Source organism: Vanacampus margaritifer, chromosome 1, assembly GCF_051991255.1.
Source record: "Vanacampus margaritifer isolate UIUO_Vmar chromosome 1, RoL_Vmar_1.0, whole genome shotgun sequence".
NCBI lineage: Eukaryota > Metazoa > Chordata > Actinopteri > Syngnathiformes > Syngnathidae > Vanacampus > Vanacampus margaritifer.
Genome location: NC_135432.1, coordinates 2,329,189 through 2,353,659, shown reverse-complemented (window position 1 = coordinate 2,353,659; position 24,471 = coordinate 2,329,189). Strand labels below are relative to the sequence as shown.

Below are 24,471 nucleotides of genomic sequence, written 5' to 3'. Positions count from 1 at the left end.
GTGGCAAGATTGGGTCAGCAACGTGGGCCGTTTTTTGATAGGACCTTTCATCGTGACGTCAGACGCGCTTTCGGGCCCAACGGCTTCCTTCCACATTCAAATTTTCAAAACATCAAGTAGAGCAGGGGTGGGCAAACTTTTTGACTTGCGGGCCACAATGGGTTTGAAATTTTGACAGATGGGCCGGACCAGGAGCATTTGGACCTCATAGCACAGTAAAAACACACAGATAAATGTACAACCCAATTTACTTATAGTGTGCACTAAGGACTGCGTTTTTCAAATGTGCAAAATCCACTTATTTAAAACAGCTTTTCCAATAGCTTCATTTTTATTGTTTTAGCTCAACTTTTGCTGTGTTTTTATGCTTTGTAAAGTGACCTTGGGTGTTCTGAAAGGTGCTGTTTTTAAATGAAATGTATTATTATTATTATTATGATTATTATAAAATAGCCCTAATCCAGGTAGTACGTTTGCCTCAATGAATATGCAAGATGCGGCATTTACACACTATTTGGCAAAGTGGGAGGAGAAATGTAAATAGATTATAATAGCACATACACTGTGATCTGTCAAACCTGGTGACTGCATCTATTATTAATAGATTTCAATTCAAGGCGTAAAGTTAAAGAATTTTTTTCCATGATAGCCGCTGCTGCCTGTCACGCGCTGAGGACAAAGCGCGTAGATCCAATCCGTCTCTGACCACTTTTCCATCTCCGTGGGGGACGCATAGCACACGGTGTTTGTGCAGCAGCTCAAAAAGAAGCCAAAAGCCAACGAGGAAGTGCTCGACGCACGCCCCGGGGATGTATTCACCAATATCAAGTCTCCTGCATGCGCGCTCCTCACCTCACCTATGACAACACGTAGAAAGACTATCTTCAGCTGTCAAAAGGATCAAAACACGCAACAGTGCCACAATGTTGACTGATAGACTGAACTCTTTGTCCCTGCTTTCTTTCAAAAAAGAATTGACCGATTCTCTGGACTACCAGGACATTATTGCTGTGTTCATCACAAAACCGTGCCGTCTCCTGCTGTAAATGTCCAAATCCAAATCCAATAAGATAAGATAAGATCCACTGATTGTCACACCCATCTAAGTGGGGCGAAATTTGTTCTCCGCATTTGACCCATTTCCTGAGGGAGCGGTGAGCAGCAACAGCGCCGCGCTCGGGAATCATGTGGTGATCTAACCTCCCAATTCCAACCCTTAATGCTGAGTGTCAAGCAGAGTGACAATCGGTCCCATTTTTATAGTCTTTGGTATGACACGGCCGGGAATTGAACTCACGACCTCCCAGTCTCAGGGCAGACACTCTAACCACTCACCCACTGAGCTGAAAAAAAAAAATAATAATTAAAAAAAATAAATAAATAAATAAATAAAAATAATAATAAATAAATTGAATTTTTTTCTAGCCTCATTGGATAAATTCGGCGGGCCGGATTGAAACGCATAACGGGCCGTATTTGGCCCGCGGGCCGGGGTTTGCCCATGCTGGACTAGAGTCACTGAATACTAAAAATTGCCCCGTAGTTGTGTGTTAGTGTGAATGGTTGTTTGTCTATACAGTATGTGCCCTGCAATTGACAGGCGATGAATCAGGATTTGATCTTGCTCAATGACATGGCGGGGACCGCCTGACCCTGGCACTAATCCCATGGGATTTAGAGTGAAAAGTGGACTAGAATAGAATAGAATATATATTTTATTGTCATTACACATGCACAAGTACAGAGCAACGAAATTTATGACTTAGAGTCATATTGACTCTTTCCCGGGAATTTGTGAATGAGTGGAAATTGATCCCACGCCAAATGAGCTATGTGAACCACTACACTACAAACAAAAGGGTGGCAGGATGCAAGGACAAACTGAAAGAGGGATGTGTGGGTACTGAAGTAAAGGTGAAAAGATCATTGTTGGCTGATGTGTGCGAGCATGGCCCAATCAGATGGGTGGGCGGGTTTTCTGTCAGATGCAGATGCTCCTGCACACATTGGGCTTCTACATGTCACTGTCAAGAGATCTCATTTTCATTCCCGAAGCCCGTCATGTCCCACCTGGCAAGCAAATGGCTACAAAAATAATTCATTTTATGGTCAATGGAAGAGTGGAACGAGCAGAGTTTGGATCAGATTGCACAGCTGAAGAAGTTAAAGGTAAGCATGAGTACTACTAAGGTTGTAATCTATTCATACCATTTCATAGAATTATGTCACATTTCCTTAACCCCCCCCCCCCCCCCCCCAAAAAAAAAAAATTAAATGTTAAGACTGAAATGTCATGTAAGATCACAAGTGGGATAAAAATCAGTGACGTGTGGAAGGACTCGAACTCCATGTGGTGGTGACAGGTCCTCAGGATAAAGAGCTGCGTTCTCAGAGACAGAAACAAACGATGTTCCAATCAGCCCCTGCAATTAACCAGTGAACGAATTGGCAGATTTGATTTGATTGGACTTTGTATATTATTAACTTGGAACTTGCAGATATGAAGCTGCTCATACTTGTCTGTCTTCTGTCATGAAACTCTGGCAGACGTGTTCCGAGCAGCAGCAGAGGCATCTCCTCATCACATCCTGAAGCTGTACAAAGCAAACGGCAGCATGGTGAATATCTCACCCTTACTGGAGCCCAACAGCCAGGATTCGTACTATCGGCTGGAGGTGGTGACATCTGAACTCCGGAGTGAGTGCAGACTCTTCTGCAGTGAATCAACTCTAAAATCCTCAACAACTCTTCTGAGGGTTATTGTAGTTTTAGAATTTTCAGTTGAGTTGGTTTTTATTTCGTTTAGTTTTTTAAATTTAGTTCAATTTAATTAGTTTTCAGGGTGGCTCTGTTAGTTAGAATTATTTAAAAAAAAAAAATGCTTAATTTTAGTTTAGTTAGTGAGTTTCAGGTTTTAATTTTATTTTTTTATGTGTATAACTTGTGCGTACTATTTAATGAACACCATACCAAAATGAAAAAAGTAACACATTTCTTACCTAGCGTTGCATTTCGGCTGAGTTAAATGAAAACGCAAGCACGCAAAATTCTCAAGCCTAGGGGCGACGTCATCTAAAGGTGCTTTTCTATTGGCTGCTACTATATGACGTCACTTCTGTGCGACACACTTCCAAACGTCCTTATTCCGATTCAATAAATATACAGTACTTAAAATCACATTTAAAATCATCCCCAAAGGCTCATGCATTAAATTAATAATGGTACCAAAGATTAAAACGAAGGATATTTTGACTAGAATTATAGTTAATTTCAGTTAGTTTTGTAAATATAAAATGTAGTTTTAGTTAGTTTTCGTTCTTTAAAAAGTATTTTCGTTTTTATTTTATTTCGTTGACAAAATTGTGTGTGTTTTTTTAGAATTGTTTTTGTGTGTCCCCCACCCCCATTAGTTTTCAGTAACTAAAATAACCTTTGCTAGTTTAGTAAAAATTTAGGTGTAATGAGCTTGCGGGTGGAATTCCCAAATAACCAAACAATATCCCGAACATTTTGTAAGTAGCGGATTTCATATGTTGATGTTTGTCTAATTATACAGCCTCTATGTGTCCAAATTTAGGCATTGCTATGCCAACTGATGTGGACAACATGGAGCACAGGTGAGGCCATCTCAGAGGTTGACTAACAAGCGTGAAAGAAAGCGAAAGTCTCATTCCTTACGTGTATGTGGCCTCAGGCTGTGTCACCTGGAGACCAAGGTCCTGGAAGAGGCAGAAAAAACTCCAGAAATCATCAGTGACCTAAAGAGTCAGGTCGAGTTGTTCAAGCGTAAGCTTGAGGTTTGTAATCCTGCTCAGAATCTGCGTCGGCCTGCGTCCATCGGAGCTGAAATGTTTGTTCCTTGTCAGAGCGCCAAGCACTTGAGCTGGATGGGTCTGTTCAGGGATGAGAGTGCCCAACAGATTTCAATGTTCCCGCCTAAAGCCAAAGGGCCTCAAGTGAACATCGAAGAGGAGCACCAGGAGGTTCGCCGGAAGTTCCTCAACATGAGGTGACCGAGTGGACGGCTTCTGTTGCAGTTTAGGTCAAAATTGTTGGTCCCCTTCTGTTGAAGAATGAAAACCCCTCAAAAGGCCACTAAAATAACTTGAAACTGGAAAAACTGAAATAATGAAAATCTATTTATTTTTGTGGCTCAACAGAAGAAACTGGTCTGGACAAAAATGATGGTTCCCTTAACTCAAATTTTGCCACACGTTTCAGCTCCTCCGACAGATGTTCAAATGGATTTACTGTACTGTAGATTTGAATTTAAGACTTCAGAATAGACCCATGTTTTGATCTACGCCATTTTGGGGGTGTTTTTAGCTGTGAGCTTGGGTCATTAGCCTGTTGGAGCACTCAAAACCTGCTTTTTAGAGCAAATGTTTTTGACAATGGAAAGCACATTTGGCTCCAGAATGCCTCGAGGGTCTTGAGATTCCAATGTAACCTGCAAATACAAAGCTGAGCCAGGTGTAGCAAAGCAACCCTAGAAGATAACAGCCATCTCCGTGTTTTACAGTAGATCCAGTCCTTTTTTTTTTTTGTACATGTGGCACAAGCAAAATTTGAGGTACCCTTTTGGTTAGAGAAAGAAAAACCCACCGTGTTTAACAATCCGCAGTATGGCACCGCGCCACAAGGTGGCGCTTCCTTGTTTTTGTTATGCCTATGCAGCTACCTCATAATCAGAGTGTCTTGAATCTTTGGAGGGTAGGATCAAATCTCAAGACAATCTCAAGTCATTCTGGATCGAAATGTTCGAGTGTCAGAAAGCTTGGTCTCAAATGCATCGTTGTTGTGGGTCCTGGATACAACAGGATCTTGACCCAAATACAGCTAAAAACACCCAGTCTAGAGAATTTAAAAGAAATACTGTAGTTTGATTGCAGCACGCTGCAGGTAATGGAAGAAGTGAGAGAGCATCTGCGAACACCCACGTTTGACAATTGGTGAGTGCGAACACACGCTCAGAGCATGCACTAGCTCCACCCATGCTCATTTAATACGCTGCTGACAGGCAGTGGGAGGAGCCAGAGATGCTGATGCTCCTCCAGGTGATGTTTACCGACCTGGACTTCCTGACAGTGTTCCACATCAAGGTGGACGTCCTCCAGAACTTCCTGTTTGAGGTCTACTGCCACTACAACAACATCCCCTTCCATAACTTCCATCACTGCTTCTGTGTCACGCAGATGGTACGAAAACCCGAGTCCAGTCCATTAGCCAGTAGCACCAATTCACAACTTGGTGCTGGTGATGACAATAGCGCACCTAAAAATAATTTGTTTTCAGAACTAATACTCCTTGCACTCTCTTGGCAATAAGAGCGCCACTGCCACCTACTGTAGTGGATGTGCAATGACACATATAGCCAGGACAAGAAACTTTGATTATTAAAAAGTGTCGTGCTGTTGTTCAGATGTACGGACTCCTTTGGCTGACAGACGTCAGGAACAAGCTGGACCCGATGGACCTTCTGATCATGTTGACCTCTGCTCTGTGCCACGACCTCGACCACCCCGGCTACAACAACGTCTATCAGGTTGCCTTGCTCCTCTGGGCTCACTTCCCTCCTTGAGACTGCTTTGACATTTGTGTCTAAATGTGACAGATCAACGCTCAGACCGACCTGGCTCTCCGTTACAATGACATCTCGCCGCTGGAGAATCACCACTGTGCCGTCGCCTTTGGCATCCTGGCCAAGGTGTTTGCAGCCTCGTTTCAGCATCTACACTTTTGCTATATTTCTCAATTCTCTTTTGTTAAATCTGTGCAGGACGAGTCCAACATCCTCAAGCATGTGTCCACAGAGCAGTACAAACACATTCGAGCAGGAATGATCAGGTAATGTTTACGCACGCTTTCTATTCCAGCCGTTTGAATCCAAAACTCCATTCGACATCACGATGTGTTTCCAGGTGCATTCTGGCCACTGACATGGCTAGACACAACGAAATCTTCAACAAGTTCAAGAGCGTCCAGCCCGTGTTTGACTTCAGAAACAAGGATCACAAGGAAGTGGTAAAGAAGTGAACCTTCACACACTTGTTTCTGATTGTCCGTTTCTGCTGCCCGTCATCTAGTGGCGCGGTAAAATAAAGTAAAAGTTAGATTTGTCCTTAGTGGACTTCTGGCTTTTACTTGGAAAGATTTGTTCTCTCTTCTCTGTGCAGTTGATGAAGATCATGGTGAAGGTGAGCGACATCTCCAACGAGGCCAGGCCGATGGCGGTGGCCGAGCCCTGGCTGGACTGTCTCCTGCAGGAGTTCTTCAACCAGGTTTGAAGCACAAACAGGAAGTGGTGCGATGACGTGAAAAACAAACTCTGAAGTTAAAGCCCCAGTGTGTAGTCCTTAGTGGTCAAAGAACAGCAATAGAAGCACGCAGAAAAACGCACATTATGATGGCTCAGAGAGACCACGTTTGGCCACCAATCCTTATTTTGTGTAAGCAAACGAGCAACCCAGCCAGCAACGGCGGCTTGGCGGCCATTGTGAATTAGCCGGAGCAGCTAACAAGAGCGGCGAGTGGGAGTTAGTCGGAGCAATAAGTGGGAGTGGCCAACAAGAGTCATCTGTGGCTCAATGGGTACTGCAGCCGAGCTTTGACTAGTAAACAGGAGTTGAGGGTACAAATCCCACTTTAGACTGGTTAGTTATAAACCCATTAACAAGAGCGGCTAGCAGGAGGAGCTAGAAGGGAAAAAAAAGCTAGTAAAAGCTTACGAGGGCAAAGCAGAAAGTACAAGCGACGGGCCCGAATCATGGGAGGTAGTGACGAGGACCTGCAGGCCTCGGCTGTGGAAGGTAAACTGCGGTTGACCCTTTGGGTCCGAAACTAGATGCTACATTCGCAAAGTTGTCCTTTGGGCATCCATAGTAGCAAACATGGCAGCTCTAGTAAGGTGAGACTACAGCCATGTAATAGAATTAGTGATTACTAGACCTACGATTATATAAAAAAATATGTTTATGCAATAAAACATTTTTTTGTTGCATACTATTGACATAAACAGTTCACCACTAGATGGCGCTAGGGATTACTAAATGGCTCTTTAAGGAAATCATTATCACAAAAGCTTTGGTGAAATTGTTAACCTGTTATTGGCGGTACAAAAAAAAATATCTCGGAGTAATTAATTGATCCCATCCTAAAATTTTTTTTAATTTCTTCTCAATGCTTCAAGATAGCAGAAAAGCACTACATTTGTCTAAATGAAGCTCCTCAACTCACTTTAAAGGGGAAGTCAACCCCCCCATTTTTTTTTGTCAATAACATGTTTTATGCAGCCCAACTAGTCTAAATGTGGTATTCTGGTTAATATTGCGTTAGTGGAATATAAGCTAGGCAGAAAAATACTGCAGTTTTTCTCAATATTAGAAGGCAGCCATTTTGGCACTTGCTGTTGAGTGAAAATGACATCACAGTTGCTCAGGTAACAACCAATCAGTGGAGCTTCAGAAAACAGGTGAGCTGTGATTGGCCATTGCCTGAGCCCTGTGCAACTGTGATGTCATCTTCAGTCGACAGCAAGTGGCAAAATGGCCGCCCCCTGAGATGGATAAAAACGGCTGGATTTTGCTTCATAACTCCGATTCCTCAAATGTAATATTAATCAGAATGTCATGTTTAGACTAGTTAGGTCACATATTCCACTTTAATATTTGATACTTGTAGAAAAAGGGGGATTTGGGGTACTCAGCGAGGAAGGAACGCTGTGCCCAATTGAATTATTATTATTGGTAGTAAAAGTGGCATGAAATGACCTTTCTGTGTGTTGTCTGGACTGCAGGGCGACACAGAAAAACTGAAAGGACTTCCAGTGACTCCATTCATGGACCGCAACAAAGTTTCCAAGCCGTCCTCGCAGACCAGTTTCATTCGCTTTGTCCTGTTGCCGCTCTTCACAGAGCTCACTAAGCTCTTTCCCTGTCTGGAGGTAAAAAAAAATATATATATATATATATTTGATGAAATCACACATTCTAAGCGTTTTTGTGCATTGCTCCGGTAGCAACACATTGTGGAGCCAGTGAAGCGAGCCCTGGAGTATTACTCGGACCTGGAGAGAGCCAGCCAGCAGGAGGCGGCAGCCAGCAAACACTGATTTGAAAAGATGTTGGATGTTATGTTTGAGCAGATGTGTGACAGTAGGTCGTGTTTACATAAGCACAGTACCCACGTGATTAGCATAGTAAAGATCAGCTAAACATTTTATTTTCTATGACTGCATTTACATGTTCCAACCAAAGTGCAAATGTCTGATAAATAGTTGAAATTAATTCAGATGTCTCCAACTAAATACATTCAATCATATAAATACACAAACATGACATAAATTCTCTTGGCATTTCAAGACAGGATGTTTTAGACCGACATTTACAAATGAGGAATTCGGTGTGACAGAAGGGAGCAGCTGACTTAGGTTAGGTTCTTTCTCACCACGACAAAAGCATGACATAGGACATTAAAAATGTCTTTGTTAACAGTTCGGTTCCCTTTGTTTTTATTTACAGCACAAATGAAACCCTGCATCTTCAGTAGGTTAGGAAAGTGGGATGCGTGCGTGCAGTTTTCGAGTATCCAGTGTACTCGGTGACATTGCAGTGATTAGGTACACTCAAGTACTTTGTATTAAAATAATCAGTTAAAACAATTACAATAATCATGTTAATAGCATCTCTAACCAACAATTCATTTGACCCATAAAAACACATACGCACAGATAAAGTGGTACCTTGATTTACAAGTTTGATTTGTGACTGAGCTCGTAACTCAATTTACTTGCACAGTGGTGCCTTAAGATACGAGTTTAGTCATTCATTGCGCATCGTTCCGGTGTGTGTGACTTGGCCACTGGGGATCACTATATTAGTAGTCATGCAGACAACAAAGAGAGTTTCACAACTACTTTCAGATGCAGAAATGAGTTTGTCACAGAGGATTGAAACGATATGCCTGTGAGTATTGCTATATTGTCTGTTTACACGTTTATGTTCAAATATCTGTTGCGCAAAGTGTTACAACAATACAACAACATTATGGAGGACCAAAACTACCAAAAGTAAAAAATAAATAAATTAATAAATTAATGAGTGAAAGTGAAAATAAAAACAGGTATAAAAAAAATCGAATTCACTTCAAAAATTAAATACAAAATATAAATATAAATGGAAATAAAAACAATATATGTGAGCAAAAATAAATAAAATTAAAAACGTGATTAAATTTTTTTTATTTAATTCTATTTATAATATCTATTTTTGTATTTATATCCACATTTATTTTTTGATTTATTTCTTTATTTTTTTATGAATATATGTATTGTTTTTATTTCCATGTATATATTTTTTGTATTTCATTTTGTAATATTTTTTATTTCCATTTTTATTTTCACTTTCATTCATTTATTTGGTTATTTATTTTAAATTTTGTTGTTTGGTCCTCCATACAACATATATGCTATTCATTAGTCCATCTATGGCGTTTCCCATTGTTTTGCATGAAGCTAGCAGACTTTAAAGCAAAGTCATGTGGTCGTTTTATAAAGAGAGAGTTTTATGTTTAGTTTGTAAGTAAATTTCAACTGGGAGTGGCATTAAACAGCTTGAAGACTCTTCTAAAGATTTTTCTTTAGTCACAAAAAAAAAAAAAAAACAGAGCGACAGCTCATATCTATTTATTTAAAAAAAGGAAAAAAAAGTCACGTGAGTCGTATCTCAAGGCACCGCTGTATATCAAATCATGCAATGCTGGGCGGATGTTGTGGCATTTTCTGCCGCCATCTAGTGGTGGCGTATCTGAAGCTCGTACGTACCTTAAACTTTGGGTAGAAAACCCGAGCTAAAAACAAAAAAATCTCACAAGTTGGTGCACTTTTAAGTCAAGGTATGACAGATACAAGCATTCACAGTGCAAGCCTGTTGTCCCAAAAATGACTCACGCCATGTGGACCATGTTGAGCGACGCGGGTGGACAGTCACAGCACGCACATGGAATACGCGTACAGGTTGAGGGCTGGCCTGTCCACAAATGGGAGGGGCTTCTCACAGAAGGTCAAGAGGCTAATTGAACATGATGGACTCAGGATCCTGGTTCATCATTTGTGCCATGTGACGCAGTACGTCCTTCTTGGTGATGATGCCTAGCAGACGCCTGGCGAGACGACAAACGGAGAAATAAGCAGCCAATAACACAATTTGTAATAGATTAGTTTTTTCAAAGGCTGACACCTATACCGATTATTAACTTATTGACTCGCAGCCATTTTCACTGAAGCAACCCCCTTCGCTCCCGGCTGTTTTACTGGATTTTGACCGATTTTGCAAGGCCCACAGAATATTGCATTCTATTCCTATAAAAACATGGAAACTACCAAAAGAAAGATTCGAGTCTCTTCTTTCATCAGGAAAAAAAGTATATTTATATCCGTTTGCATTTTGCAGCATTAGAGTATAGTTTAATCAATATTCACATTCCTGTTGAAAACACTGACAAAAAGAGCTTGTTGCAACATGGCCCTGGCTGATCTCTTATACTCTGCTGCCATCTGCTGGTCGATTTTTGTAATACAAACGTTGCTTTAACCGCCAATAATCATTGGCAGTAAATGAGAAAATACTAGCGTCGGAATAAAAAAAAACTGAAAAAAGGTATTCTTTTAATTTTAAACATAAATGGAGCCCAGGGTCTTCAGCATGTGTTAAGTTAAATAAAAAATTAAGTAAATATTTCTCTTAAGTTTTGTACTGTAAACACATTTTTCAAAATTTCAACATCATTTCTTAATTTTATTTATTCATTTATTGTCTGAATATGTTCGAAATGTCTTTGCGACGAGTAAAAACTGCATGTGAACATCTTACAAATGCTGATGAAAACCCTAAATTTGCGACGTTCCCAAGCATTCACCGCTCAGTGAGACATCAACTTTATCTGCCTTCAGATTTTAAAAAGGTCAATGCCAATATTTATCAAAATGCCAAATATTGGCACCGATAATCAGCTCGGCCAATAAGCGGTCCATCCCTAAACAGAATGAACTGTGTGACGTCCTTTGTCTTACCCGCTACGTGTGACCAGACACTGGCGGAGGCCCAGCTTGCGGAATATGTCCACTACCGTCTCCATGGGCGTGTGGTCAGTGACAGTGAAGGGGCTCAGGTTGAGGATGCGGCGCAGTTTCAAGGGCTGCGGCGTGCTGGCCGGCAGCTGCGGCACGTCCTCGGTGAAGTAAACCACCGAGCTGCTCACCACGCCATCTTGTTTTTGACGGGCATTTTCTGTGGAGAGATGTACAAAGTGTGATTTAACATTTGTTTCCCGAGTCCAACTTGCTTCCTTTTTTTTAACCAACTATTTTAGCTATATTAATTCCTTGGAATGAACATTTCCCAGATATTTGTCATTTCTAACATTTTTGGCTCTCTCATGTCCATTTTTGTCCAATTAGCCGTTTTGTTAATTCATTGTTTCCTGGACTGCATCATACAATTTGGGGGAAATGGGTGGGTTTCATTGAAAATGTTATTTTATGTTTTTGATCAATCCCACATCATTTATTAATTTAGGATTGATCAGAGTAAGCGAAATCATTTCCCTCTGCTCCCTCTCACCTGCTCCCAATTTTAATTCACCGCACCACACACACACACACACACACACACACACACACACACACACACACACACACACACACACACACACACACACACACACACACACACACACACTGGGTGGGGTCACATTCGCGGTGTAGGGGTAGAGTTCACCAGTCGGCGAGCTGGCGAACTCAGTAACTCAGGGTTAGGTATCACTAGGCACGCTGGCGTGACGACCGGCACATTTCCTTGCCGGGCCTGGAGTTCTGGGGTACCGCCCCTCCTCCGGTGCTCCCTCTTCTCCTTCCCTCCCTAGTGTTCCGCCCTTCCACGCGGCTAGAGGTGGAGTGGGCTGTTTTTACTTTGGAAAACAATGACCAAACTGGTAACATAGTAAAACATCAATTCCCCCCCTTTTTTTTTTTTTTTTAAATCACTATACAAATACAAAGTAAACACAAATCACTGGTTAATAAACAGTAATTCAGGTAAAATGCTTTTGTAATACACTCTAATGTAAAATTAAAATGAACCCGATTAGTTGATTAATCGATTGAATAATCGATAGATTAATCGATTATAAAAATATTCAATAGTGACAGCACAAATTTTATTAACTAAAAGAGTTTAATTAACTCTTTGACTGCCAGACGTTTTCAGAAAAGGGATGCCGTGGGTGCCAGCCGATTTTAAGCATTTTGACTGATCTTTCAAGGTCCACAGAAAATTATGTGTTTCGACTATGGAAACACACATACTACCAAATGAAAGATTGGACTGTCATCTTTCATCAGAAAAAAAAGTTTGTTTCTACCTTATTCCGTTTTTCAGTAATCAACAATAGAAAATGGTTAGTTTCACCTCTGTTTTGAAAAAAAACGTCTTTTAACGTCTTTGGCACTCCTCCATAGGATTTTACTAAACGTTATTTAACGTTTTTGGCAGTCAAAGAGTTAAACAATTAGAATTATTTAAATACAATTTAATAATTTTATATAAAATATATATTTTTTTTAATAAAATTGAATAATTAGATAAATAGAAATTAAAATAAATAATTAGACTTAAATAATTTGAAGTTCAATCTGAAAGCTGGAGAAAGACTGTGGACTATTAGAAATATAAGTAAAAAAAACAGATCAGTGGTAGAGTGTCCGGCCTAAGACTGGGAAGTTGTGGGTTCAAAGCCGGGTCATACCAAAGACTCTAAAAATGGGACCCATTGCCGCCCTGCTTGACACTCAGCATTAAGGGATGGAATTGGGGGGTTAGATCACCACATGATTATTCCTGAGCGCAGCCCCTGCTGCTGCTCACCGCTCCCTCAGGGGATGGAGAACGAATTTCTCCCCACTTAGGTGGGTGTGACAATCAGTGGTACTTTAACTTAACTTTAAAAGGTGATACTGAGAATATATTTACAAAATGTACGGTTGATATTGTTGCTGTGCATTGTGTATGCAAACTGAAATTGAAAGGTTATATAAAAAAAAAAATTGGGTTGTATTGTGCCAAAACCGTACGTCTGCACTCGCATTTGAAAAATGCATCCGATACTATGATCTAGAATCCACTTTACCAGCCTGACATAGTGTTCCCTAATAAAAATGAATGTATAGTTTAATGACAATAACTGAGACTAATTGTCTACATGGCCATTTAGCTGTTAATAACCAATGCCGAGCGTTACCGTGTGTGGCCTGCCAAAGTGACTCACTGATGGCGAGCGTGAGGTCTCTGCGCTGCACAAAGCCGATGAGCCTCTCCGAATCTCGGGACAAAACCACCGGGAAACCGTTATAATCCGTGTCTTTGATCAACATCTCCACGTCCTCCACGGTGGTGGCGTCCTGCGTGAGGACGGCCAGCGGCGGGTCGTTCCGACGGGGCCGCATCACGTCGGCGGCCAGGGTTCGGTGGGTGAACTCATCCCTGACATCCAGGTACGGGTACCCGTTGAGCTGGATGTGCGACTCGTAGATGCCCTCTTTCCCAAAGGCGTCTGCCACCCACTTGCTGGTGACGGCGGCCGCCATTAGCGGAACGATGTACTCGAGACCGCCGGTCAGCTCGAACATGATTACCACCAGAGACACGGTCATCCTGGTCACGCCGCCTGAAATAATGCAACACTATTAGTGATAGACCGATATGGTTTATTGTAGGCCGATACCATACCTATTATTAGTAGTCAATGAGACCGATAACCAATATTTCAAGCCGATATTTATTGGCAGTAAAAGAGAAAATACTAGCCTCAGAATTTAAAAAAAGAAAAGAAAAGTTTTTCTTTTAATTTTAAACATAAATGGAGCCCAGGGTCTTCAGCAGGTGTTAAGTTAAATAAAAAAATAAGTAAATAGTTCCCTAAAGTTTTCTACTGTAAATAAAGTTTTCCAAAAGTTCAACATCATTTCTTAATTTTATTTATTTTTTAAGTTTTCAGTGTCAGCATCATTTTTATACTGTGGCATTTTAAATAAATCCATAAATGACATGAAATAATGAAATGAAAATTTTAGCATTAGACTTACAAAAAAATGTGTTTTTCTTTTAATCTTAAACATACAAACAATTGACAGCTTTATTTTTTAAAAAAATTAACAAAAATTGCAGGAAGCCCAGGGTCATCAACATGTGTTAAGTTAAATTAAAAACTAAGTAAGTAAATAGCTCCCTTAAGTTTTCTACTGTAAATAAAGTTTTCCAAAAGTTCAACTAATTTTATTTATTTATTATTATTTATTTATTATTATTTTTTAAAATAAAAAGCGTAGGAAGACCCCAATGTCAGCATCAGTTTTATACAATTGAAATTTAAATAAATCCATAAATGAAAAGTTCCCTGTAAGTCACTGAGTGACAAATGCATGTGAACGAAGCTCATTTGGGGTTTTCATCAGGGTTTTGTAAAAGGTTTCAAAAGATCTTTGCAGACAGTGAAAAATGGTCTGAATGTTGGAAAAGTCTTTGGACAAGGAAAAATGGTCTGTGAACGTCTCACAAATCCTGATGAAAACCCGAAATTTGCGATGTTTGCCAGCATTCACCGTTCAGCTTTATCGGCCTTCAGATTCATAAAAAGGTCGATGCCGAGATTTGTCAAAATGCCAAATATCGCCACCTATAATCGGTCGATCCCTAAACACTATGAATAAGGAAGCCCTTTTGCCATCGCCCTCCTTTTTTCTCTCTCCCTCATACAGTGTATGCTACTAAAACACTAACACAGAGTCCTGAAACGTTCTCACTCTCTGTCCCACACAAATGGCTGTTTTGATTGGAAAACGAGATCCTCGCTTACCCAGACAGGCGGCGGCGCCCACCATGGCGTAGAGTCCAGGTGTGACGCAATCAGCGCCAGGCCGGCACCAGCTTTTGAAGATGATCCAGTCGTGATGGTGGTACGCCATCTGCTCCACTGCGATGCCCACAATCCGCCCGGCGATGGCGCCCACCGCCATGCTGGGGATGAAGAGGCCTGACGGGATCTGGTGACATCACCGTTGTCATGCCATCACGCCAGTGTTTTCATACGGCAATTACATTCAATTTTATTTCGATATAGTGCCAATTTACAACAGAAGTTATCGCAAGACACTTTATACACTCTCAAAGGAGGATCTATTAACATCACTTGATTTAAAGTCAATCCCAAACAACATTCTGGTTCATATTGCGTTACTGGAAGACGAGTGGAGCATCAATCTCAGGGGGCGGCCATTTTGCCAATTGCTGTCGACTGAAGATGACATCACAGCTGCTGCGATTGGTTGTTGCCTGAGCTCTGAGCAACTGTGATGTCCTCTGCAGTCGACAGTAAGTGGCAAAATGGCTTCTCCCTGAGAAGGATAAAAACGGCTAGATTACTCATATTCCGCAAATATAATATTCATCAGAATGTCATGTTTAGACTAGTGAGGTCACATATAGCATATTATTGTCAAGAAATGTTTATCGTTGACCTCCACTTTAATACATAAATGCAAGCTAAAAAATGATGATAAACTCTACAGCTAGATGAACTTTATAAGTTGCTAACCTTATTTTGTGAGTTGGGATCAAATAATTATGTTGGCAATTACATTAACTTAATTTAGCACGTCATGTAAGCGAAAATTTCACTGTTGGTAGGCTTAAAAAAATTCAAGTTGGCATAACTTTATAAACTTAGCTTGATAACTTAATTTTTCCATTATAAGACGATTTGAATACTCCCACAACGCTTTTTACCATGTTGAACTGTAAATACCAGAGTTTTCCTTTCTTATGTGTTCTCAAATGTATATTTATGAACAAAAACAGCAATAGAAACAACAAAATATGCAGATGGTTATACAAAGCAAATGCAAACTGAATCGAACTGACCTTCATGCCGAAAGTGAAGATGGTGATGACGATTTTGAAGACTAGAGCGAGCGCCAGCTGCCACAGAGCGTTGTAAACACCGGGGCCAGCTGGGCGGTCCGGAATATCGTCGAGAGGTCGGCTCATGTTGGGGTTGTTGATGTAGTCGCACAGCTGCGACGACTCTAGTGCTCCACAATCGTTGAAGAGCTCGGAGATGAGCTCGCTGGTGCTGCGCCGGGTGTACGGGTTGGGATACGCCAGCACGGCAGTGATAGCAGTCACCGCGATGACCTCCAGTACCGGATACTTTCCCAGCTGGGTCGTCTTCCTCCGTCGGCACCAGGCGATGTTGGCACGGATGAAGAGGGTCCCCCAAAGGCCGCCGAAGACACCCAACAGGATGAAGGGCACCAGCTCGGCCATGTACCACGGCGTGTGGTACTCCACGTAGAACAGCACCAGGCGGCTGTTGCCAAACGGGTTGATGGAGCGCAGCGTGAAAGCAGCAACCAATGCGGCGAAGAAGGAACGCCACAAAGTCTTGAGGGGGAAGTAGTAGCTGACCTGGGGGAGGCAGGGAAGAAGTTGATTGGTCTCAAACTTCCGATTATCGGTGCAGATATTTGGCATTTTGACACATATCGGCCTTTGTACGAATCTGAACGCCGATATAGCTGTGGTTTATCTCTAAGCGGTGAATGCTTGCGACCGTAGCCAATTTTGAGTTTACTTGTCGAAAAGAAACTTTGAACTTGTTCAGACAATTTTTCAATGTCTGCAAAGATCTTTTGAAACGTTTTATGAGCCCTGACGAAAACCCCAAATTTGCTACATTCGTATGTATTTGTGGCTCAATGAAATACAGGGAATTTTTATTTATGTATTTATTTCATTTCCACTTGGTAAAAGATGATTGTGACACTGGGAAATCCCTACACTTTTTGTTTTTTTAAATTATTGATAAATTTTTTTGTTTTTTAGATATTACAGAGGGGCAAAAAAATATTTGGCCAGTTTCCCATAGACTTCTTATTGGGTTTTGGCCAAATATTTTTTTACCCCACTGGTATAATGAAATTTTGGAAAACTTTATTTACAGTATAAAACTTTACGTATTATTTACAGTATAAAACACATGGTGATGACCCAGGAAGCTCCCTGCAATTTTTTGTTTATTTATTTATTTAAATTTCCACTTTATAAAAGATGATGCTGACACTGGGAACTCCCTAAACGTTTTGTTTTTAAAAATTAATAATAATACAAATTTAAAAAATACAGTGGAGCAAAAAAGTATTTGAGCAGTTTCCCCATACACTTCCTATTGGATTTTGGCCAAATACTTTTTTACCCCACTGTGTATTGAAATTTTGGAAAACTTTATTTACAGTAGAAAAGTTCGGTAACACATGGTGATGACCCTGAAGCTCCCTGCAATTTCTGTTATAATTAATGTTATAATTTTAAACAAATCTATCCATTCCCTATGTTTGTTTGTTGTTTAAAATTCAAATAAAAACCTTCAAAGTGTTTTTTTTTTTTAAACAAACATTCTTAACTCATTCACTCACAGCCATTTTGACTGAAGCAACCCCTTTCGCTCCCAACTGTTTTAGTGGATTTTGACTTGATTTTGCAAGGGCCACAGAATATTTCCAGTTCTATTGCTATAAAAAAACATGGAACCTAACAAAAGAAAGATTAGAGTCTCTTCTTTCTTCAGGAAAAAAAAGTATATTAGCCTTAGAATATAATTAAGTTTGATCATTTTTCACAAATCTGTTTAAAACACTGGGGAAAGAGCTTTTTTGCAACATGACCCTCGTTGATCTCTTATACTCTCCTGTCACCTACTGGCCGTTTTATAATAATAATAATTGCCCCAAGCATTCTCTTAAGTTCAGAGGATGCATCAAAGCCTTCTGTATGCTCTAGCATAAAAACGCATTTTAAAAAATCGTATTAATAAGTTTTTGAGACCATAGTAATATTTTAAATAGAACGTATTTATAAGTTTTTTGGGAGCAAATGAGTTAAAGGCATTTCAACAAAGTTATTATTTTTATTTTATTTTTTACACCGATAATTTCTCTTTTACTGCAAATGAATATTTGCTTGAAATATCGCTTATCGGTCTCCTTGACTACTAATAATCGGTATCGGCCCTGAGGAAGCCACTATTGCAGAACCCACCTCTTCTAGGCTGAAGAGAACCCCTCCGATGGGTGCACCAAAAGCTACCGACACGCCGGCCGCCGCTGCAGCTGATAACACCTGCAACAGCCAACAATTTATGTGGTGAGAAGGCGTTTCCCAGCACATCAAGTTAGAGACAACAAGCACGCAAGTACCTCTCGCCGTTTGCCTTCGTTCTTGCTGTACTTGGAGAAGAGGCTGCAGAAGAGGTTTCCGCAGCAGCATGCAACATGGACCAGAGGACCCTCCTTCCCCAGACTGAGGCCCGACGACACGGCCAGGACCAGCGTGACCGTCTTGATGAGCAGCGTCCATTTGCCAAGGTAGCCACGGATGATGAAGCCACTGAGGATGGTCTTGATCTGAAAACACGTCAGGTCAGTTTTTACCTGCAGTAGTTGCGAAAGCCTGATTCTCCGTCACTAGCTCACCTCCGGGATTCCTGAGCCGCAAGCGTACGGCGCAAACACTCGCACCAGTGACACGGCCAGGAAGGAGAAGGAAAGAGCCCACAGGATGTACAGCAAGTAGTTTAACACATATGCTCCCGCCCCCTGAAAAAGATCAAACATGATGTGTTATGATGTGATTTGCTGTTTATGGTAATAGAAGTAAAACCACAATTACAGTGCGTTAAACTTATCATTTCAAACAGGGCAATTTCCGAATAAAATGAAAACTGCAAAAATGATTCCAATCTACAAAGCTGGGGACAAATACAAGTTCACAAATTACAGACCTGTCTCCCTCCTACCACAATTCTTGAAAAACCTTTCAATAACAGGTTAGATAAATTCATAGAAAAACATAAAAGAATGCACATTCACAGTCGACACCATTCAGACATGTCAAGGAAGCTGAAACACACTCAACGTAACACCTCGACGACGCTAAGGCTAACTTCAAAATAACGTTTTCCAACTAATACATTGACAGCAATGCAAATAGCCTTAGTAGACTTTTACTTTGAAGTTTGCTCACGTCGTGACGCGATAGCTTGCTTGACTTCCCTTTTAGACGCTTAGGATTTCTTTATCGTTTCATTGACAACAACATCAATGCTATCCCAAACTCGTATTCAATCGCTAATTTGGGGCGCTAAGAAACGTCTAATTAATTACGCCGTCATTGTATGATACGGCAGAAGTCTCCGACGTAAGTGGCTAGCAACTAGCTGTTAGCATTACGTACGGGTGCCTGTGGCTGGTAGCTGTAAATGAGTTTGGCAGCTGGTACCTGGCTTACTTGAATTCTTTTTCAATATTCTGGACCAAGGCTACACTCTCCATGTCTAAAGGAAAGGAATGTGCCTTAAATTACACTTTAAGGTCTTTTTCATTATTAACTCTTTGACTGCCAGACGTTTTCAGAAACGGGTTGTCGCCAGTGCCAGCCGATTTTAAGCATTTTGACTGATCTTTCAAGGTCCATAGAAAATTATGTGTTTGGACTATGGAAACACACATACTACCAAATGAAAGATTGGACTCTCATCTTTCATCAGAAAAAAAAGTTTGTTTCTACCTTATTCCGTTCTTCAGTAACCAACAATAGAAAATGGTTAGTTTCACCTCTGTTTTGAAACAAACGTCTTTTAACGTCTTTGGCACTCCTCCATAGGATTTTACTAAACGTTATTTAACGTTTTTGGCAGTCAAAGAGTTAAAAAAAAGATAAATAGAACTTTGTTTATATTTATTTTATAAAACACTTTTGCCCATTAAAAAAGAAAAACATTTAACTCAAAATGGCAAACATAGCCGTTTAGATTTTAGGAACACAACTTTAAGCCATTAACACATTGCTATTTTACACATGGACCATGTAAAAATAAGAATGGCAGAATTATTCGATGGCATAATGCATAGGATAATCAATTTAAAAAAAGATTTGATAGTTAAATCCCTAAAGTGCAGTGGTGTCTTGAGCAGGGATGTGATTTGACCAAAGTGAAATTATCTGAAAATTTAGCCGGGGGTCTGGGGGCCGCTGGCACCCAGCTAGGTCCAGGGCAGTGCCCTGGTGGGGGGACACGGGGGACGAAGCCCCACGGAGCTCATGGGTTTTCCGTGTTTTTAAGTACTTTCAATGCACTCACATGACAAAGAAATAGACAAAACAACAGCATAAATTTTCAATGTATATTGAACTATCCCATATAAAATGGCAACATTTTTTAGTTTAGTTTTTATTTTTAACATTTAGTCAACTCAAAATCAGTCACATTCAAAAACATTGGACTGTCTTTGCTTTTAAAAACTATCACTGAGAATATCATCATATCTAATTAATGTGATTACTAAGTTAACACATAAATAATGTTGAAGAGTTCAAATTTCATGAACAAATAATTGTATTATGACCAAATGAAAAGTAACTCATATTAGAGCATACCACAAATGTCTTTGTTATAGCAGAAGATGTTATCTGTCGGAGTCATGTGCATACACAATGAACTACAAAAAAAAAATAAAAATAAAAAATAAAAAAAATTTTTTTTGGGGGGGGAGATAAAAAAAGCGGAATTCCGCGAATTAGCGGAAAAATCACATCCCTGCTTGAGGTATGAGTGACTCAACTTGCGAGTTATTGAGATACTAGCTGTTAATCGGGTGATTTTTTTTTTTTTATCTTGAGTGCTTAAAGCCGAGATACGAGCGCTGTATGGAAGCAGGTGACAACTCACTTCACAAGTGGCAGTTTAGTAGATATAATTAGTAGATTCTTCAAAAACAACTTAATATTATTTCTATAGCGCTTTCGCAATAGCTGCATCTGTAACAAGGCACTTGACAAGACAGATGACATAGAACATTAACAAGGCTTTAAGCTGTTTATTGTCTCTGTCAGCTGAAAGTTTCTGTCAAACGGATCATAAAACTTTTTTCAAGACACCACATAACCTCCACTACCTGAATGCTAACATACGATGGGAAACTCTATGGACAGTCACTCAAGCTAACAATTAGCATCGAAGTAGCTGAGAGATGGCAGGACACCTTGATGTCGGTTTTATTCTGCCCAGAGGTGGCCAAGGTGCTCGCACCAGAAAGCATTGAGCACAATTGAAAGAGAAAGTGCGACAGAAAGGCAGGGCTGGAATGATGATTGGATATGAGTGGTTGGAGTTATGAGCGTGGTCTAAAAACGAAATAAACTCGGATCTCAAGGCGCCACAGTACTTATGACATCATGTTGTGTTCTTCTGACCTCAGAATAGCCTGTCATCAACTCCGCCCACTTCTGCCACTGCGGACACTTGTCACGGTCGTCAAAGGTCGTCTCGTTGGACGTCCAGCAGCACTGCTCGTGGCTGTACCAGAAAGCGGACAGACACACGCCCTCCTTCAGGTCCGTCATCCAGTCCACCGCCAGGTCGATGACTCCAGCCAACGTCCCTGGATATGACATAACGGCACACCTGAGCCATGTGCACTACTCTGAAGCGCAAAATACTCAGGAGGACTAAATATAAATAGACTTATTAACAGGTGCAACGTGATTTCTTAGAGCTGAGACGAATCAATGGTGGCTGATTTTGCATTTTTAGCGCGTCTGAAAGAGGAGTAAGACTGCGGTTACCATGGCAACAAGAAGGCATAGGCCAAATGAAAGGTGACTTAAAGAATGTTTTTGAAATGCAAGAAACAAAAATTACACAGACATATTGTCTATTCAGAATGCAATTTTGGACCTTCCGGATGATCTAAGGGCTGAGCCAGTCACAAGAAGGTGTCATGCCATGTCACCAGTGACTGAACCGCACAACTGCTCTGCATTTTCTTGCGTCTGCATGGCTCGTTTCAGTGCACTGTGGCGATTGGTGCTGGCCTCTCCAATAGCAGTTTTTCAAAAGTAATGTCCAAAGTTTTAAACATAATGTAACGCAGGACGAGCATTTGCTATGCGCTACATTTTGCTTTTAACTCATTCACTCGCAGCCATTTTCACTGAAGCAACCCCCTTCACTCCTCTGCAAGGCTCACAGAATATTGTGTTCGATTGTTATAAAAACAATATTATTTTTATTGTAATAACATTTGTATCTATTTTAGTTTTGCAGAAATTAGCATTAGACAATAGCTAAGTTTCATCAATATTCACATTCCTGAAGAAAATACTGGCAAAAAGAGCTTGTTGCAAAATGGCCCTGGCTGATCTCATACTCTGCTGCCACCTGCTGGCCGTTTTTGTAATAACTACCATTGCTTTAAGCCACCTCTTCAGTTCAGAGGCTGCATCAAAGCCTTCTGTATGCTCATGCATAAAAAATAAAATTAAAATAAAAAACATGTAAATATGTTTTGCGGAGTGAAGGACAACGTTTTTGGGTTTGAATGACTTCAATCTAATTCTCTGGTTTGTAAATGCTTTTAAAATGTACCTTTTAATTATGTGAAGAACATTGCGTTAGCTTGTGTATGAAATTGGCTATATACGGCAACGCCTTATTTTAATGTGTTTGCTAGCTTCCCCCAAATTATTGAGCTCTTAATATGTCCCAAAGGCATAATTATTAACTAATCCAATACAGCAGGAATGGAAGACTTGCACTAAAAGAGTCAAAGTAGAGTTCCACGTGCTCCTGACAAACCTGAGAGGAGTCCAATGAGCAGCATCACCACCCATCCTGACCAGGCATCCAGCAGGCTCTTGGTCAGATCCCATATGGACTCTTTACTTTTGCTGGTGATCTTAGAGAGAGACAAAAATGCATGTATGGTCATGCACAGTTTTGGTGGTAATAAGAGATGAGAGGAAGTGGCACAACAACAAATCATCTTCCGCAACCTTGCGGTGGCGATCAGTATCTCTTGATTTCTCCCTCAGCCAGTCGATGGTGTGGAAGTCTTCATAAGTGGCCACGTCAGGGAAGGGCTCCTCCAGGAAGTCCATTAAGTTGCCCGCACCGTTCATTTCATCCGTGGGCGTGGCGCAACTCACACCTGTGGGGAAGGGGGGGAACAGCAGAACAGCATGCGACTCCGTAAATGTTATGATTTTAAAAGGCTCATTACTGTCAAAAGGCTCTCGAAAATAAAAAAAATTACATTTGTAGTCTTGACGCGGTGATATTTTTTCATGGGGGGCCTCAAATTCCTTAGTCACCAGTGACCACTGATTGGGAGTTAGGGACATCTTTTGGGTCAATATCACGATAAAGTGCCACATCAGAATCAGTCATCATTAAAATACAACAGAATGAAATGTAGTCTTATTACGTGGACAAATATTTGCACACATACCAGTATTATAAGTCTTTATTCATTTATTTATTTTTACGTGATTTTGGCATGTCCCACCCACTGCTCCTGCTAACTACAGTGTGTAATAAATGGTTAAGTTATACCAAATAATTTTTTTTTGCAAGGTTTTATCATCCACAAGTTCACCTGTAAAGATTTGAATGCATTTTGGGCTCGTCTTGAAATTTCACCCAAAAGCCAAACATCCCTAACTTTTTGTGAGTAGTGTATGATCTGAGGTGGGGGTTATGGTTGTAATGGTAATGCCGATAACAGCCCATGATCAGTGGGAAAACAGAAATAAAACTTCGTGGGGGGGCAGAAGGGAAGAGGGTGAAGCTAGGTAGGAAACACGCCCAGCGCATGACCTCGGCGATTGTCCAATCAGAGCCGTTCATGGCAAAATAACGCTTGCAGGAGTTGCCGGTCACGGGAAAAATATCCACTGCCTAAATCTTATGCATATCAAAAGATGTTTCACACACTGTACATATTGAGTGCATTATATCATCACTCATTATATTTCAAGAATATAATACTTTACTTCACAAATTGGTGAAAATAAATGTATTTTTATTCCTACGGCAACAGAGCACCTCGACTCGCAGCATATGGATACCAATTGATGTTTAGACCAGTTGTGCTTGTGTGAGCAATTTACTATTGTACTTCTAAATTGGTTCCTACAACAGCGTTAAAGAAAATACGAGGTTCTGGCAATTAATGCCTTCAAGCTACCTGAAAGTGCATTTAACATTAGCAACGCTCGTCAGCTAGCACGTTGAATCAAACTACCTTCGGCGGCCTCCATTTTAAAGTCGGTCCGTCGTTGTGAAGACAATATTCCAATAGGCTTGTATTTTATTGGATAGGAACCACCGCAGCCATTTGGAGGTCCATATGTAGGGAAAAGAAAAACCGTCAAAACAGTAAACGCTCCAGTCTTCTTCCTCCTTCTCCTCCTCCTCTTGCAGCCATCAGCTGCGGTAGTATCGCGAGATTGGTATTCAAAGATCCTCTATGACAATTCAACAAAAAGATGAATCACAATGCCTGAAAATACAGACGGATGAAAA

The 24,471-nt window shown here is 40.6% G+C and overlaps 2 protein-coding genes across 4 annotated transcripts; one reads left to right on the top strand and one right to left on the bottom strand.

Moving 5' to 3' along the window:
- The first annotated feature begins 1,970 nt into the window (after nucleotides 1-1,970).
- Nucleotides 1,971-8,491, top strand: LOC144052619 (high affinity cGMP-specific 3',5'-cyclic phosphodiesterase 9A-like). Of its 2 annotated transcripts, XM_077566868.1 has the most exons (14): nucleotides 2,000-2,169; nucleotides 2,548-2,697; nucleotides 3,578-3,617; nucleotides 3,695-3,797; nucleotides 3,867-4,009; nucleotides 4,893-4,952; nucleotides 5,021-5,198; nucleotides 5,423-5,545; nucleotides 5,615-5,707; nucleotides 5,780-5,847; nucleotides 5,922-6,024; nucleotides 6,177-6,281; nucleotides 7,796-7,942; nucleotides 8,018-8,491. In XM_077566868.1, the coding sequence occupies exons 1-14, from the start codon at nucleotides 2,019-2,021 to the stop codon at nucleotides 8,108-8,110; spliced, it is 1,557 nt and encodes a 518-aa protein (XP_077422994.1). In that variant the 5' UTR covers nucleotides 2,000-2,018; the 3' UTR covers nucleotides 8,111-8,491. The 2 variants fall into 2 exon arrangements, with proteins under 2 accessions (XP_077422986.1, XP_077422994.1); XM_077566860.1 differs by having other exon boundaries at nucleotides 1,971-2,169; nucleotides 3,695-4,009.
- Nucleotides 8,190-24,383, bottom strand: LOC144052604 (H(+)/Cl(-) exchange transporter 4). 2 transcript variants are annotated; one of them, XM_077566824.1, is made up of 12 exons: nucleotides 24,191-24,383; nucleotides 22,941-23,095; nucleotides 22,744-22,843; nucleotides 21,360-21,547; nucleotides 18,581-18,703; nucleotides 18,305-18,511; nucleotides 18,147-18,227; nucleotides 15,972-16,517; nucleotides 14,908-15,094; nucleotides 13,294-13,719; nucleotides 11,069-11,285; nucleotides 8,190-10,158 (listed from the first exon to the last, which is right to left on the bottom strand). In XM_077566824.1, the coding sequence occupies exons 1-12, from the start codon at nucleotides 24,204-24,206 to the stop codon at nucleotides 10,068-10,070; spliced, it is 2,337 nt and encodes a 778-aa protein (XP_077422950.1). In that variant the 5' UTR covers nucleotides 24,207-24,383; the 3' UTR covers nucleotides 8,190-10,067. The 2 variants fall into 2 exon arrangements, with proteins under 2 accessions (XP_077422950.1, XP_077422959.1); XM_077566833.1 differs by having other exon boundaries at nucleotides 13,321-13,719; nucleotides 24,191-24,382.
- Between the last annotated feature and the right edge of the window lie 88 nt (nucleotides 24,384-24,471).

Excerpts from the sequence above, each read along its gene's own strand:
- LOC144052604 (XM_077566824.1), bottom strand. Across the intron at positions 22,844-22,940 it reads ATACTGATCGCCACCGCAAG|ATCACCAGCAAAAGTAAAGA; the intron begins GTTGCGGAAGAT and ends TCTCTCTCTAAG. Across the intron at positions 18,228-18,304 it reads ACGAAGGCAAACGGCGAGAG|GTGTTATCAGCTGCAGCGGC; the intron begins GTACTTGCGTGC and ends TGGCTGTTGCAG.
- LOC144052619 (XM_077566860.1), top strand. The coding sequence starts at position 1,986 with ATGCAGATGCTCCTGCACACATTGGGCTTCTACATGTCACTGTCAAGA. Across the intron at positions 2,170-2,547 it reads CACAGCTGAAGAAGTTAAAG|ACGTGTTCCGAGCAGCAGCA; the intron begins GTAAGCATGAGT and ends AAACTCTGGCAG. Across the intron at positions 3,618-3,694 it reads GTGGACAACATGGAGCACAG|GCTGTGTCACCTGGAGACCA; the intron begins GTGAGGCCATCT and ends ATGTGGCCTCAG.